This window comes from Carassius auratus, chromosome 27 (genome assembly GCF_003368295.1).
Source record: "Carassius auratus strain Wakin chromosome 27, ASM336829v1, whole genome shotgun sequence".
NCBI classification, from domain to species: Eukaryota; Metazoa; Chordata; class Actinopteri; order Cypriniformes; family Cyprinidae; genus Carassius; species Carassius auratus.
In genome coordinates, this window is record NC_039269.1 from 2,737,657 (window position 1) to 2,755,687 (window position 18,031).

General features: G+C 36.1%; 1 protein-coding gene across 4 annotated transcripts in view; it reads left to right on the forward strand.

The window, feature by feature from the left end:
* The window catches only part of LOC113045084 (cell adhesion molecule 3-like), a 55,124-nt gene that overhangs the window by 33,504 nt on the left and 3,589 nt on the right, over positions 1–18,031 (forward strand). For 2 of the 4 annotated variants that reach the window (XM_026205227.1, XM_026205228.1), the window contains exons 4-11: positions 2,229–2,381; positions 3,851–3,988; positions 4,079–4,249; positions 6,206–6,296; positions 8,229–8,401; positions 8,647–9,000; positions 10,917–10,937; positions 14,467–14,592. In XM_026205227.1, the coding sequence (XP_026061012.1) occupies positions 2,229–2,381; positions 3,851–3,988; positions 4,079–4,249; positions 6,206–6,296; positions 8,229–8,401; positions 8,647–9,000; positions 10,917–10,937; positions 14,467–14,592 (1,227 nt within the window). The remainder of the gene's footprint in view (positions 1–2,228; positions 2,382–3,850; positions 3,989–4,078; positions 4,250–6,205; positions 6,297–8,228; positions 8,402–8,646; positions 9,001–10,916; positions 10,938–14,466; positions 14,593–18,031) is intronic. The other 2 variants (XM_026205229.1, XM_026205230.1) reach the window with 2 other exon arrangements.

Sequence of the window (18,031 nt, forward strand, 5' to 3'; positions counted from 1 at the left end):
AAAAATCACTTTTTAATCAATTTCTTCTTTTCACACACACACACACACACACATTTTTTTAGTTACATAAATTATAATTTTAAAGTGACTATTTCATGTGGATTAAGAAAGTGTTTAAAAAAAATCCCAATGAAGAATTTTTCTTACCCTATTTCTTTAAGTAAAAAGAAATAAACTGGATTCAAGTTATATTCTCTGAACACAGATCTTGCTTCTCAAGTAAATTTATCTTGTTTGAAGGATGTTTAGATATTTGTAAAAGTAAAAATAAAAAATATTGTTTAAGAAAATGTGTTTTTGTTGTGTACAAAAGAGAGAGAGAGAGAGAGAGAGAGAGAGAGCACACTAAAAGGAGAATGGGAGACACGCACATACTCTCCAGTGAGAAGCGATGAACAGATTAGTGTGGAGAAACGATAGATGGGTGGATGAGCGAAAAAAGATAAAGGGTGAAATGACAAAGGAGGAGTGTGTGCATGAAAGAGCAGGATGGAGGACAGAGGATCAGCAGCTGATGAAGACAAATTAAGTGCCCTTCACTTACTGATAAACCATGAAGCACACACACATTTACTGTAAATCAGTGTTAGACAGTTCTCCTTTTGCTCAAAGGTGAAGTGTGTCATTTCTGCACCATTAGCAAAAAATAATAACTTTTCAAGCAGGTTTTCCTGATCTTTGCCAGTCTGTTTGGTCAGACATGTCAGTGATGGGGGGAGGGGCTTATTTTACAGAGCACGTAATTGGATAAAAATCGATGTAGTGCAGGATGAGTCATCAATATTTTTGCTCCATTTTGCTGAAAGAGAAATTGTTATTGTTAACTGAAACTATTACATGTTAGTTCATTTAAATCAAGCTGAAAAACAAATAAAATATAAATGTTAGAAGAAAAACTTTTTATTTAAATTTAAATTGTTGTTTTGAAGTACTAAAATGACAAAAAATTAACTGATATTAAAAAAAGCTTAATAGAAATAAAAATAAGCTCATAACAATATTTAAAAAATTCTGTAAAACTTAAAAAATTATTAAAAAGTATTATTTTTTAATAATTAATAATTTATTAAAATAGCTAAATAAAATAATAACAATAATAATAATAATATTACAGCATATAAGAGAACAAGAGAAACGCTGTATATAAATGTGTACGTTTATTAAAGTGAACAGTTAGGACAACATTACCATATAGATGACCTTAAAGCTTTCAGACATGCTTTATTTTTAATGGATTTTTTTTTTTTTTTTACCTTTTGATATTAAATAGTTCATCACCTACCTTGCTCTGATCATCAACAATGCTAGCCAATCAGAACAGAGGTCTTTTACATACAGAATTCCTTAATGTGCATCTTGGTAATTTCCAAGGCGTGGATGCACACAAGCGTTATCTGAGGACTGACTGTTTACGCTGTCATTTTTTCTGGTGAAGTCTGTGTAGTCAATATCCAGTGTATCTACATTGGTTGCTATAGTAATAATGTCAGAATCAGCACGACGACAAGAGACTTTCTCATTCAACAACAGAGAGTAGCTGTCACTGGAAAGAGAGCAGAGAAAACTGAAAACTTTGCCTTTACTTGTGTCTGTCATCCCGCTGTGGTGCTGAACTCACAAGATCTGTAAGAGAACAGACGCATTTTATGCATTCATGCATACAGTATACTGGATCCAAAACTGCTGACTCGCTCACTATTCACAACATAGTGAACATGGGTTAGTAGATGAGGAAAGAGTAAGCGAAAATTAATGTATTCAGGCGATATTGCACATTCTGTATCATGCTCAATACTTGATTCTAAATAACAGACAAAACTGCTTTGAAATCTGATCTGATCTTTTATACTTAGTTCACTATTCATGAGATAGTAACCGTCACGTTTTGCTAGAAGAGTAAGCGAAAATTAGTGACCTTTTAGACTATTAAAAAAATAATAATTTAATTAGATTTCAAATGAAAGTAGTGTGAATCAGGTTTGTACAAATAATATTTCTTGTGGGGTTTTTTTAATACAAAAAACAAGCCTGAAAACAAGCCTGAAAAATGGAAGAGTTGGAGAGATGGTGGAAAGTAATCACATAAATATAAATCACAATGGTTTTTTGCCAGACACCTTGACTAACGTTATCAGTGGACTTCGGGGGGGAAATAAAATGCTAAAAAATTGTAGTGGATGACACCTCTGTAGTGTATGTGTTACTCTTATCTGCTCTGTCTTTTTCAGCACTGAGAGATAACCGTATCCAGTTGGTAAAGTCCACGGCCACAGAGCTGATAATCTCCATCGCGGACGTTCAGCTGTCAGATGATGGAGAGTACACCTGTTCAATTTTCACCATGCCTGTTCGGACTGCACGAGCCACAGTTACTGTACTGGGTATGTATGTGTGAGTGTGCATTTTGAGCCAGGGTATTAGGAATCAGTGGAAATTGCTATTGATATAGGGTGAATTCGGGTGAATTGGGGCACTTAGTCAGTAAGATGACTTGGGGGGAAAAATGGCCCAGTCAACCCTATATTTAGTGTATTCCTCATTCCTCTTCTCAGATTGCACTGAAAGTCAATGAGACTATAATGGGTGCCTTTAGCATAAGAAAAAAATCTGTTTGTTTAATGGCCTTTCAATTAATATTTTGTGACATCTGAAAGCAAGGATTTTTCTATTAGATGTTTATGAGAGCTCTCAAAGTGGTGTTTTAGCCACAAATGTTCAATCATTGAAATGGTGATGCATCTGACACCATTAGAAAATGAAAACATTTAATCAAACACAGCCGGAAGACAGAAATAGTTGTTGTTATAAAATATTTTAAAAAGTTATATATTGTTGAATATTGTTATTTAACGTTGCAATTTTAAAACAGTCTTTTCTTTTTATCTATCTATCTATCTATCTATCTATCTATCTATCTATCTATCTATCTATCTATCTATCTATCTATCTATCTATCTATCTATCTATCTGCCAGTTCATATTAGGAAAACTCATTAGTGAATGAATAATGTCTAAATAAGAATAATTTTCTTATGAGTCAGTGTTGGAAAGGTTACTGGAAATATAAAAAGGTGACAGACTATAAGTTACCCTATTCCAATTACTTTATTAAAGTAACTGATTACACTGGATTACTGTTTCTAATGTTTTCAACTGTTTCTAACATGTAAACCAGGCTGGGTTAACCTTACAGTAGTGCTCAACACTGATTACTGTTGTGTGATGGTCATGTATTCTTGTTAGTAGCTCAAGAGGACAACTCATTGCTCATTATTTTCCAGTGCACAGTCTTGTGATATTTGCTAGCAGCTGATTTTGGGAGCCATGTTGCACACCAAAATCATCAAATATCCAGTTACACATTTTGTTGTTGATAACTGACATCTGTGCTTCACCTCTTTTGGAAGCACCAGCCGCTCCTGGTAAGCATGTTTGATGTGACCAGGCCCACGCAGGACCTGCACACCTCTCCACATTTTCTGTACCAGTTTTGGGGGAAAATCTGCATAATTGATTTAAATGCGGTAAAATGTGTTAAGCGGAGCTGAAAGTACTGTACTCTTTTTGGCAGCTAAAAATGCGCAATTCGCCAAATTCTTATATAAAAGAACATTCAAGAGGAGAATGATGGACATTCGAATTCCGCAGGAGTCTACAGAGCAGATTTAATTCGGTGCAAATTCCGTGCAGGACTCCTAACAAGTAGCTGGTTGCGGATAGTGAGCCGTTACTTACAGAGCAGAACTGTTTTTATTTTTATGTATGTTTTATCTGGTCAGCGATGGCCTTATTTCCCTTAAATTGCACTTGAAAATGTTGTTTTCCTTTAACATCTGTTCCTCTCTCACAGGTGTTCCAGGTAAGCCGGTGATAACAGGTTTTGATGATGCTGTTGTGGAGGGCGGCAAGGTTACTCTCACCTGCACAAGTTCAGGCAGCAAACCTCCTGCTAAACTACATTGGTACCGCGATCAAGAGGAGATACAAGGTACAAACACACAAGCAGTCAGGTCAGGCTTCTGCTCTGAACCCAAACTGTTGTTGTTCAGTAATTACAGTGTTTACTTTGCATGTGTAGGGCGTCCTGATGTTGTGGAGTCCAACCCTGATGAACTGACCTACACAGTAACCAGCGAGCTCACCCTCACTGTCAACAGAAGTGATAACAACGCTCTGATCGCCTGCGCGGTGGATCACGCGTCCATTGCCAATGGAGACAAGAGGACAGAGCAGCCCCTCAGCGTCTTGTGTAAGACACACATGCAAAAGCCAGAACGCTTACTACTGTGTGATTTTAGAAATGTCAACCAGAAGACATTATGTTCATTCAAATCTGAGCTGGCACATTCATCTTCTTTCAGAAGTCAGAAATAAATCAAGCATAACATTCAACCATTAAAACGTATTTTTCTATTAAGGACTGCAAGTAAATAAATAGGCTTTGAATAAAAAAAATTATTAAGAAAATGCTTTACTATTTTTTTTTTTTTTACTATTTGCCTTTCTAGTTAAGCAGTACATTTCATTTTGGTACAAAATTCATGTATAACAACAATTATATTTTAGCTTTAAAAAATACTACTGTGACTAAAGAGCTTACAAATACTTATTACACATTACAGAAACATAAAAAAATTTATTTGTTACCAAATCACCAAATAATGTTAGTTTAGGGCAGATGTGGCACAAAGCTTACATTCGGTGGTTGTCTAATAAATGTGTTAAGCACTGTATATATAAGGCATTTTTCCATTTGAGTAATAGTGAACCATTCGTCACATTCAAGAAACCAGTTCAAGATGATTTGAGCTTTTTATTCTGCTGGAAGTAGCCATCACACAATAGGTACACTTGTGATCATAAAGGATAAACAGGGTCAGCAACGTTACTCAGGTAGGCTGTGGCTTTAAATGATGCTCATTTGGTAATAAAGAGCACAAACTGTCCCAAAAAAGGTCCTCCTCACCATCACACCACCAGCAGCAGCCTGAACCATTCATACAAGGCAGGAAGGATCCATGCTTTCATGTTGTTTACGCCAAATTCTGACCCTACCATCTGAATGTCACAGCAGAAATGGAGACTTGTCACACCAAGCAACGTTTTTCCAGTCTTCTGTTGTCCAATTTTAGAAAACCTGTGTGAATTGTAGCCTCAATTTCCTGTTCTTAGCTGAAAAGAGTGGCACCAAGTGTGGTCTTCTGCTGCTATAGCCCATCTGCTTGGACATGTTGTGCCTTTAGACATGCTCTTCTGCACTTCTTGGTTGTAACGAGTGATTAACTTGAGTTACTGTTGCCTTTCTGTTAGTTCAACCAGTCTGGCCAGTCTCCTCTGACATCTGGCTTCAACAAGGCATTCTCGCCCACAGAACTGCCGCTCACTGGATATTTTCTCTTTTTCAGACCATTCTCTATATTCTCTAGAGATGGATGTGTGTGAAAATCATAGCAGGTCTGCAGTTTCTGAAATACTCAGACCAGTCCATCTGGCGCCAACAACCATGACACATTCAAAGTCACTTAAATTACCTTTCTTCCCCATTCTGATTCCCGGTCTGAGCTTCAGCAGATTGTCTTGACCAAGACTACATGCCTAAATCCATTGAGTCGCTGCCATCTGAAGGGCTTATTTAGATTTGAGTTAACGAGCAGTTGAATTTCCTGCACAATTTCAGTGATTATAAGATTGAACTGGTCAGAATGTGTGCTTGTGTGTGTGTGTGTGTGTGTATGTGCTCTTGTTTTTGTGACATATCAGGACACAACTCTGTATAATGACATGGGTATGACACAGGTATTACAAGGAGAGGGTGACTTATGAGGACATAACCCATGTCCCAATTTTTCAAAACGCTAATAAACCGTACAGAATTAGTTTTTTTGATAAAGACATATGTATACACACAAACACATATATACACACACACACAGACACACTCACACACTATACATATATATATATATATATATATATATATATATATATATATATATGTGTGTGTGTGTGTGTGTGTGTGTGTGTGTGTGTGTGTGTGTGTAGCGTGTGTGTGTGCGTGTGTGTTCTTTTAAAATCTTTTTATAATCTTACATTTTCAGCACAGTTTCTGTGATTACTGGGATTTTAGGTTTTGGTCATACTGCCTACCCCTTCTACATTAACATGACGAAAACAAAAGCAAAATGTCTGTTTGTGTGTCTCTCAGTTTCTCCAAGCGTGTCGATTCATCCAGAGAGTGACCTGCCCAGAGAAGGAGAGAAGTTTTTCCTGCAGTGTGTGGGGAACGGAAATCCAGAGTAAGACACACACACTCTCTCTCTCTCTCTCATTTCCATTCCTTGACATTCATGTTTTATGTATGAAGCTCAAAATGGTCAGCCTATTGATCTCCTTTCTCTTTTCAACACACACAAACACACACACACATGCAGGGTTTGGTTTGACAGTATCACCGAGATATTTGTGTTGATGTTACATGAGAAACAGAACAACAGAGAGAGGGATCGGAGATGTCCTTGCATAGGCTTGTTTTAAAAACACAACCTCTATGATCTCGGTGATTTCAGCAAATCCCTTTCTGGGTCTAAACGATGAAATTGTATTATTTCAGATGTATTTATTACAATTTTAGCTACTTAAGCTAGCTTATATCACAAATATTTCTCCCTGGAAATAGACATTAATGTAATTGAATACCACCCTCTACTGGTGCAGGATCGCATTACAGCTCATTATTGCTCCTGACATCCATTAGCACCACACCAAGAGCTATTCAACCCCATTTAGACATCCCATAATGTCTCTCTGTTGCATTTTCTCATTTGATTTTACGCTCTATGTCTTCTTTACTGGAATGGGAGCACAAATAGGGGGCCGTATATGAAGAAGATACCTGTAGTATCAAAGGCGGCATTTACAGGGTCTGTAATGATATTTTGCTGCGCTTGAATTATTGTCTATAAAACATTTGGTGTCAGTACGATTTTTTTTATTTTAAGAAATTAATGCTTTTATTCAGCAAGGACACAATAAATTGGTCAAAAGTGGCAGCAAAAACATTTAAACTATTACTAAGGATTTCAATTTCAAATAAATGCTGTTCTTTTGAACTTTCTTTTGAACTGTTTTCAACACTGATAATAATAATAAATGTATCTTGAGCACCAAATCATTATAGTAGAATGATTTCTGAAGTTTCATGTGACACTGAAGACTTGAGTAATGGCTGCGGAACATTTTGCCCTCAAAGGAATAAATTACATTTAGAATATAAAAAAATAAAACCGTTCTTTGTGTCACTATCATGTATATAAGCCTTTGTGAAACGCTACATCTCATAACTCCTTGCTTATGTTGGTGTCTTACTGTATTGCAAGTAGACTGAGATATTAGTTTAGTCATAACTACATCAATAAAGGAATTATATTATTTGGATTATTTACACGCTCAAATAATGATACGCCTTCGTCCTCACCGTAGATCTCTAAATCCCTGTAACACTCACAGACACGCTGACTTGGACACGGTTTGAGCACACAGAGAAAAGCCACAGTTACTTTGGCATATTGAGAGGATTTTAAAGGTGAAGTGTGTAATTTTTTGATGCTAAAATACCTTCTTTTATCCCAGCAGTAAGTAGACGTCCTCAGAAAGTGTGAACACTGTGGCACTATCAGAACATTTCTCTGTACATTTGAGTTCCAGATCAGCATAACACAGCAACACTGGCTAAACCAATGGCAGGATTTTAAAGAGGGGCGGGGCTAGTTTGGTTAACCAATTAAAAACAGGGAGAGTGTTTATGATATCTTTGTACACAATCATTGGCCCTGTCCCAAATCCCACCACGCTGGTAGTAGTCCAGAAATTCACTTTTATTCCTGATTATATTGAACGAGAGCAGCTATTTCTGGATGTTGGCTTGTCTGGTTGATTCATAAGAGCCTCCGGGTCACGTTTGTCGCAGCACTGGTGGTTTGGCCACATGGTTTACTTTCCCATTTGATCAAGTCTGGTTCGTTTCACTTGACATGTGACTGAGCTTCGCTGTGTTCGGGACGCTTTCCAGCGCATCCCTCTGTGCCCCTCAGCTCTTTTGATAGTGTGCCAAATTGCAAAACCCTTCAATCTGCTCAATTAAACGACTCTTTCTGCTTTGCTTTTGATGTCAAATTTCAAAACGCTGTATATGTGGTCCGTTTTGTAATGTAATCTTCTCCCTCTCTAAGGCCGACTGCATTTGTGTGGCGGAGAAAAGACGCAGAGCTCCCCCCGCTGGCAAAGGTGGATGGTGCGTTCCTGCGCTTCGAATCCCTCAACAAGTCAGATAATGGTGTTTATGAGTGCCAGGCTGATAACGGGATCGGCATGGGGGACATAACGCACACCCTTCTGGTACAAGGTAATTAACGAAAGACAAACGAGGAATGGAGAGAAAGGGTGATTTCGTCATTCTATATTTCATTTGCTGTTTTACGTTTACTTTCACGTCTCTTTTCTGAATTTTACGTTCCTTTCTTTTTGTTTCTCTTTTTGCATGACGTGTTCTTTATTTCTTCTTCTATTCTCCCTCCCATCCATCATCCACCTTTCCATCTGTCATTTTTTGCTGTCAATCTTTTTCCTTCATTTCCTTCATCTTCCAAGACCAGGAAGATTCCGACCTCTTTATTCTCACCTCTACTCTCCCTTCATCCTCTGCTTTTCCCACTGATTCTCCCGAACCTTCAGTTTCAACAACTACTGAAGACAAAACTCTTCCTCCATTCTCATCTTCATCGTCTTTTACCTTCTCCTCGACTCTCCCTCATTTCACTTCTGCTCCTTCAACTCTCCCTTCTTCTCCTGAAGTTCCCACAACCTCTCTTTCCAATGCTCTCTTTCCTGATCTCACTCTTCTGCCCTCATCCGTTCCTACTCGCATCCCTCCCTCACCCCCCTCCTCCTCCCCTGCCACTCCATCATCTGTTTCTCGGCTGAATGGAGTGCACACCTTTACAGGTAATCCATCGTGCACATACACAAACCTAACCACGGTTTAACATGCCACTGCTGTGCTACTGATCTATGTGTGTGTGTGTGTGTGTGGGATAGGGATGGGCATGATTACCCGAGCTCTCGGAGAAGAGGCCGCAATGATCAACCATGACAACACAATAATTGCCTTGACTTTTAAACTTCAAAACATTTCACACTGAACAAATTCCAGTAACAACCATGCACGGATCAGATAAAAGGGTTTATTTCGAAATTTAGTTAATTCTTTATTTTGGCCATTATATATTTAATATAAGAATGTTTCATGTAATAAAAAATACTGTTAATATATTAAAACTACCACGTACATGTTTGAGGTCAGTAATATATTTTTTTAAAGAAACAAATAAATTTTTTCAGTCAGTATGAATTAAATTGACAGTGACAGTAAAGACTTTGACTACTCAACAAAAAAAATCCTAAAAAATGTTCCAGTTCCACAAAAATTTCAAGCAGCTGTTTTCAACACTGTTATAATAATAAATGTTTCTTAAGCACCATATCAGCGTATTGATTTCTGAAGCATGAGAACTGGAGTAATGGATGCTGAAAATTCAGCTTTGATATCACAGGAATTCATTATATTTTAAAATGTATTAAAATAGAAAACTGTTACTTTACATTTTAATACTATTTCAGAATATTACTGTTTACTCTATTTTTATCAAATAAATGCAGCCTTGGTGAACAGAAGAGACTTCTGTCAAAAACCTAAAAAAATCTTACTGACCCCAAACTTATGAATGGAAGTGTATACTGTTTTGGCAGTGCTTAGTTTTTTCATTAACACTACAATCATGACCTTAAGGACATCAATTTTGAGCGTGTCCAGTTAAAGGTGGCTCACAGAAGAATGAAAATGTCATTATTTATTCATGTTGATCCAAACCTGTATTATATATTTCTTTCATGGAACAGAAAAGGTGAACGTTTAGGTGAATGTGTGAATGAGAAATGCAGCTGTTAAGCTCCATTAATGATAAAAACGGACTATATCTATCTTCTGAGAAGCTGTCTGATCATTTGAAACACTATTTACTGAGAATACAACATAGCTTTTCTTCATGAGAGATAACATTGTTCGATTTCCAGTATGAATCAATCGGTTTTTTTTTAGTATTATATTTTTGTTTGATGTAGTTAAAAAAAATGTTCCAAATAATTTTAATGAAGTGGTCATACAGGTTTGGAACGACAGGGGGGTAAGTAAATGATGACAGAATTTCCATTATTAGAACGGTTTGTTCTAATGCATGGCATATTTATGTCAAAAAAAATCAAAACACACAGATGTGTAGACCCCTCCCCCCTCCTCCAAAGCACCTGAGAACTTGCTTGATTCATCTTTTTCGTACCTGTGTTGACAAAACGAGTGAAATGGCCATCCCTGGTGTGTGGGTGGAACAGCTTGAATGTGTCACTTCATAATCGAGCAGACTGTGTTTGTGCGTGTGAGAAAGATAGAGATGTATATTGAGATCTCCAGTGCAGTATCACAGAAGCATGTTGAGCAGCATCTGCTGCCGGCTTTGAATCTAATGCAGGATTTAACCAGCCACATCTCACGGCAAAGCCTCTGATTATCCAGAAACACAATCTGACACCACACCTTCCCTCCAGAAAACATTTGCTTCAGTTATTTCATTGTTTTTCTACATGAAATCCTCTTTAATACTCTTCCACGATGCTTATTTTTTGGTAGTGTTCAGTGAGCGCTCTCAGATGCATGCACGTTCACACACGTTTTTTCATCGTTTCTCTATGTTCCTTTTCTCGTGCTTCCACTCATGTGGTCCTCATCCATCCATCCATCCATCCATCCACTCATCCATCCACTCATCCATCCACCCATCCATTCATCCCATCATCCTCTTGAGAAGAAGCCGGAGGGAAGCCAGCAGGTATTGTCACCTCTCTCGAACTTTCTCTCTTTTTCTTGACTTTCCTCCTTTTTTCTTTCAAAAATGGTCCTGTCTTTCTTTTGGGATCTATGAATGAATTTCTGTCCCTCTCTTTCTGTTCTATCTCTTTTCTGTTAGAGTCAGTTTATGATGGATCTGGGTGTTTTGTTTTTTTTAGCTACAACTCTGTTAAATTATACTGTCATTATGAATATAGTTAATGGTGCAGGACCGCTGTTAATGAAGGCAAAACATTTGATATTACATAGAAAACTATTAATATCAGTGCAAATTTGTTGGTCCATTGAAAGCTTAGAACTGAATTAGGTTAATGCCAAAAACTGCATTTTCAGCCAATTTGAAAACAATCTCGCTTAGAGGAATGAATGAGATCTTATTGACGCACCTCAGTTTTTGCTACAGGGAGGTCCAGCCATCTGTAGCCTGGTGGAACAAGCAAAACTAAGTCTTCAGCAGCGAATCGTTTGAACCTGGAAATGCATCTTCCCCCTTTATCAATCTGGTCATTTGTAAAGCCTGACTGATAAGGAGTGCCGATTCTGCACTTAATGCTGCAAGTTCGATTCTGTCCCCTCCTCATGGGTCTTTTTCCACATTGTGCTAATTTAACTGTAGTGCATTTGCATCATCAACATGAGTGCATCATGCAGAGACCCTCCCCCAGGGGGGACAACAATCTCTGTTCAGAAATGTGCAACACCATGAGATCCCAACGGGGTGCCAGAGGCTCTTCTGTTTGTATGGAAGTCAATGGAGGACATGCCTTAATAGCATGAATAAACAATTTTTGTATTGAATCAAACTGTTTATCACATAATAAATGTATTGCCTTGGTGCTAATCTTCAGCATTATGCTGCAAAAGTTATATTTTGAGATTTTCAAGAAAAACTGACAATTTATAAAATATTTATATTTTATTTCCAGCATTACATATTCTTTTCACCATCATAAAATTCATATACTGTAGACCCCACATCCTCTTCTCTCTACCATGAGTACTAACAGCAGCTCTTTACCATTATAGCTAGCTAACGACTTGGAACGAGAAGGCGCCACATAGTCGGCGTAAAATTAATAAAATTGCTCATTCAGTTTTTTATTAGCATTTTATTATCTAAACTAATTCGCTATTTAATGCATTGAAAAAGATGCGAAAAATACTCACTTAAGTCCAGTTCTGCAGAGAAAAACAGCAATGTGAAATGAATGGGAAGCAAATAATCAATAGCACATCAGTGAGTGTACATAAATCGTATCTGGACAGCCATTTTCAAAAAGTCACTTGAGTATGATTTGTCGGTGTATTCTTGAGTTCAAACAACATCAATGAAATGTATTGAACTTTGACGTCAAAGTGTGGGTCCTCAACAAAAATAGCTATGAAGCCTTGAAAAGAGGCCTAATTTAATGTGATGTTTGCCAGTGTGCTTAGAGTCGCTTGATTCCCTATCTATCACCCACTTAAAATTATAAGTTAAATGTAATCTTTACCAAATCTCATAAATATTTTCAAACCATACATAATAATGTTGTGATGCCTAAATTGACATTAGCCCGATAGCATAGCACAGCACTAAAAACTGATCTATTATAATATCAGCCAATGATTATTTTATTATTTCCCATTATTTGAATGATTATTTATTTTTCAAATTATAATTTTTAGTCCTGTTTAACTGAAATGACTCCTGTAAAAGAGACGTTATATTTTCATATTTTTCTCTTTCACTTTCTTTCTTCCTTTTTTTCTCTGCTGCTCTCAGGGCTTCTTGTCGTGTCACTCACTCTGTTTGTCCTCCTTCATCCTCTGTGCTCTCATCTATCGCTCCCTGTTTTTTTCTTCTCCTGAAGCGTGCGAGCGTTAGGGTGACTGTTAACTTGTCTTGTTTTGATGGAGTATTGTTTGAGAAGGAGACAGAGATCGTGCCGTGGGTGGGAGTGATGGATGTCGTTCACGCTCTCTGAGTCCAGGCAAAGTCACTGAAGCTTATGATAGACTCTTCGCTGAAATCTTGCTTTTGATTATTCATGTGTTTCCTTTCAAACAAAGAGGTCAGCGGCTCGTGGGACTTGGAAAATGACATTGTTGTAACTTGCCAGCCCATTACAAATACACTTCACACATTATATGAACTACTACCATTCAAAAGTTAAGATTTTTTTTTTAAAGAAATTATTACTATTCAGCAGGGATGCATTACAAGTGACAATAAAGACATTTATAATGTTACAAAAGATTTACTGTTTCAAATAAATACTGTTTTTATATTTTAGATCACAGTTTCCACAAAAATATTAAGCACTACAACTGTCAACATTAATGTTTTGTTAGCATGAAATAATCATATTAGGATGATATCTGTAGGATCATGTGACACTGAAGACTGGAGTAATGATGCTGAAAATTCAGCTTTGCATCACAGAAATATATTACACTTTAAAATATATTAAAATAAAAATATATATATTTTACATTTCTAATAATATTACACAATGTTATTATTTTACTGTATTTTGGAGTGAATAAACAGAGCCTTGATTTGCAAAAGAGACTTCTTTCAAAAACATTACAAAAAATATCACTTGATGTCAAACTTTTGAACTGTAGAATGCATAATGTGAAATAACAGGAACAAGTGCTGTTCTTCTTTTCTCTATATTTAAATGGGGAAATAGCTATCTGTTATTATCATGTGTGAGATATTTTAGTTTGGTTTGCTTGAAAATGTCAAGAGCCTATTAAAGAGGAGAAATCGCTTCAAATTGTTTCCTAAGATAAACATTTTTGTTCATCAGTGATGGGGGAAAAAAAGATAATAAAAAAGGGTTACATTTATAGTAATATAATTAGAAATAATAATGGTTATGGATAAATCATGTGCGGTATTATCAGAGGTGTTGTATTTTTGTCTGAGCAGGTCGTTGTGAATAATCGTGATTCACTTTTGTTCAGTTTTGCAAACTTTTCACATCAACCTGAATAGCTTTAGCACGAATTTCCATCAGGGATTCATGTCACATTTAAATAGGGAACATAACTTTTTTGAATTCATATTGCACATTTTTTGCAATCTATTGTACAGACTCCATGTACTTCGAGAAGGTATGTTAAGCTTAATGCCATTGCTTAGAGGACTGTCAGGTCACCGTTCTTTCTACAGCGTTTTATGCTATACAGAATGTGTCAAAGCAGCTTCTCAGAGATCAACAGCAAAATAGCAGAATCAATTACGGAAACTCAATTATAGAGAGAATGTATTGTTTGTAATCACATTCTGACTCCCTGAATCAAAATCAGATGCATGAATGACCTCTGCTGTGTCTGTAGAGACGGTGTGGCGATGAATAAGTATTGTGTGTTTTCAGTCTTTGAGTGAGTTTCAACTGAAGTCTCTCAAACGTTTCTCTGATTTTGCCTGGTTAGTAGTGTTAAGACATCTGCTGTCATTCTGATTGTCTTCTCTGCACAGCTTTGACTATCTACCTGTCTCTCTGTCCGTTTCTCAGACCCCACAGCGATGTCCACCTCTTCAGGAGTAGACCATGCTGTGATTGGTGGAGTAGTTGCTGTCATTGTCTTCATTATGCTTTGTCTCCTCATTGTCCTCGGCAGATACCTCATCAGACACAAAGGTACCACACACTCACACACGACCCTAATCAGACACAAAGAAATCCCTCGCTCTCTTTCAAACACACACACACACACCCAGACCTAATCAGACACAAAGAGATCTCTCTCGCACACACACACACACCTGGGGCGTCTGGAGGGCTTCTAACCTTCTGGGACTGTGTTCAAATTCCTGACAGAGGGTCTGGCAGCATCCTGCCACATCAGCAGCTTTTTTGTTTAAAAAAAGATTCTTTATGGATTTTGTCTTGAATTTAAGCATCAACAAACATTCTAGATGCTTGACTCAAAATCTCATTGTTGGCTGGGGCATTATACTTGTGAATGAACCGAGTGTCTAACTGCACGGTGCACCTAGAAAAGAAATAAACATAAGATAAATGGGATGGGGAAAAATGAAATGAAAATGCTGAGTTTATGAACATGGGTGAGAACAAAGTATGGGCTCATACTGTACTATGTTGCATTTCCTTGATATTTTATAAATGCATATGAAGTGCTCAGTAAAAACATAAGATAAGTATCTAATAGTGATTAATTTTTAATTAATCTTGCCTTTGGAATTGTATTTGCTACTGCATTTTCAAAATATCTATATTTAACGTTTATGTCTGGCTGTGTGGGTGGAAGTATTTTAATGTACTAGGGGTGTGATGAGACTTATCCCACGAGACGAGACTGGGTTCACGAGAATGAGTTAAAAAAAGATTTTTAGACTTTTTTTAAAAAGAAATTCTAAATGATGAAATATGGTGGGGAAAAAATAGTCTTTTATTCAACTGAAAAACATAAAATGCAAAAAATGTAGGTGCATTTTTAAATCAGCTTGTACTTTATGAAATTAAACATCTATTTTTTGAAATTTTATGCAGTAATAAACAACATGTAAACACTGCAAAAGGTTTTGCCACAAACTCAACCGACAGGCAAGTAATTGCACAAAAATTATAAATAGTATAAAAATATAAATAAATAAATGAATATAAATAAATAATAACAACAAAAATATCCCTTTAAAGTGGAAGTGAAGCATTCAGTCAAGTCTATTATTTAGTAAACTGATTTACACCTTAATAAAAATATAAATAATAAACAGGATTAATGTGTCCATTTAAAAGAGTAATGCAGTGGTTCCCAAACTGTGGGGCGCAGTATAGTTAAAGCCCTATGAAATCCATTTTAATATAAGATATATAAATATTTAATTTTTTTATTCCGTTGTTGTCCGTTTTAATGGTTCTGTATTGCTTTTTTTTCAATTAAAAATTTTCTCAACTCCTTTTTAATAGTTCAATTAAATGTTATTAATGAAAAAGCATGTCTAATTAGTTCAAATCATGAAATTTATACATTTTCACACCATTTTATAAAAATTTTAACAAAAATTACATGTTTAGGACCCTTTTACCTTTTCTCACTATAATATCAATATTTTTCATTGTTACCAAATTCTGTGTTTTAGCATGTCTAATTATTTGAATGTATAAACAACTTATGAATTTTTTTTTTCCCCTCAGAAATTTTGTGTCTGCATTTACATTTTTCTGGTTATCAAATAAAGGAATAAAACATTAATTAGATTTATCATTTCTCTTTTAATCATTGAAAATTAAGCAAACTTTGTTTTTTTTTGCAAACAACAGGGATTTACTACTAAATTGTATGATAAAAGATGACAGACGCTGAAATCACCGTGAGCATCACACACGCTTCTGTGTGTAGTAAATGAAACTGCGCATCTGTGCCATTCATTAACAACAAGCAGGATTCATATTTAAATTGAATTTTGCGGCTTTATATTATATTTACGTATTGTGATTAAAGTGTCAAAATCAGCTGACCTAAATCGACTGAGCTACTTTTGATTGATTAATCAATTCAAAGTTTGACAAATTCTGTGACATTCCTCGTTAAACTGAATGCAGTTTTTATGACTGGATAAAGACTACGCTGTGTAATTTTCACGCTTATCATATGTCCACTTGCCTGATGTTAACATAAAGGTAGCGGCTATTTACACTAAGTGCAAATAGCAGCATTTTAATGTGATTTACAATAAGTGCAAATAGCTATAGATTCAATTTAAACTATCTTGAAATAAGTGTAAATAGCTTCAGCCAACAAGGCGGGGTATTTGCACTTAGTGTAAATAGAGACTCCGGAGCATGAAATATCTTATGTACCACAGCTGGTGAAAGGACAAGTGTATTGCAAATATATTTGAAAGGTCTGGGGGAGGATATAGTCACATTGTGTGAGCCTCTTGTGCCACTTCTTACTTTTCTGATAACAAGGAATAACACAGGAATCACGGTCACAGGAACAAAAAAATAAGTATTGCATGCTCTAATGTAACAATGTTGACAAAATGTTTTCTGTTTATTCTTGTACTCAGCCTACAAAAAAAAAAAAGAAAAACCTCTTTATTTTTTATACCAACAAATTTTAATCCATTAATGATATGTTTTTAAAAAACATATATAAAAATACTGTATACATAACTTGTATGTTACACCTTTACTCAAGTGCTGGTAATTCTGACATCATAACTGTGACATACACTGAATACAGTGTTTTTATAGTTTAGAGGGACTGGGGAAGGAGTTCTGAAATTCTGATGTCTGCACAGTACATCAGTTTCTTTTATTTCAGAAATGCAAGAGCAATTCTTTCCCATCTTATGACCCCTTAAAAACAGATATTTTGCAGAGTGCAAGCAGCAATTGACAAAGACTGACAGACTGTGTCACTGCACAGAGGGACACTGTAAACAGATCATCACAGCTGTGCTGCAGCTTTCCCTCTGTATATATCTATGGACTAACAGCATATAGCTCAAGAAAAGCTGTCAGAAACTGTGCATCTGGGGAAAACTGGTTTCAGAGCCAGGGAAAAATGCTGAACAAGAATTGAATGCAGCTGTGCACTGAAAAATCATACTGTATGTACTCTTTGGTGGGGTATTAATGTAAACACGGTCGGTTAGATCTAGTGAAAAGGAGAGAGAAAAATCAGGGATGTGAAAATATTAGATCTTAATGTGTAGATGCAGCTTAATATATTAGTTTGTTAAAGTGAGTTCACCCAAAAATTACTCACCCTCATGTTGTTCCAAACATGTATGACTTATTTATTTCTGCTGAACAAAAAAAAAAGAAGATATTTTGAAAAATGTTGCTAACAGTTGCTGGTAGCCATTGATTTCCAGTATTTGTTTGCAGTACTATGAAAATAAATGGCTACCAGCAACTTCAAACAATCTTCAAAGTATCTTTCTTTGTCTTCAACAGTTTGAAACAACTTGAGGGGGAGGAAATGATGACAAAATGTTCATTTTGGGTGAACGACACCTTTACAGTTATAAAATAGTAATAAAACAGTAATAAAAAATTCTAATAAAATTAAACTAGTTACAAGCTATATTTACTTGGAAAACTT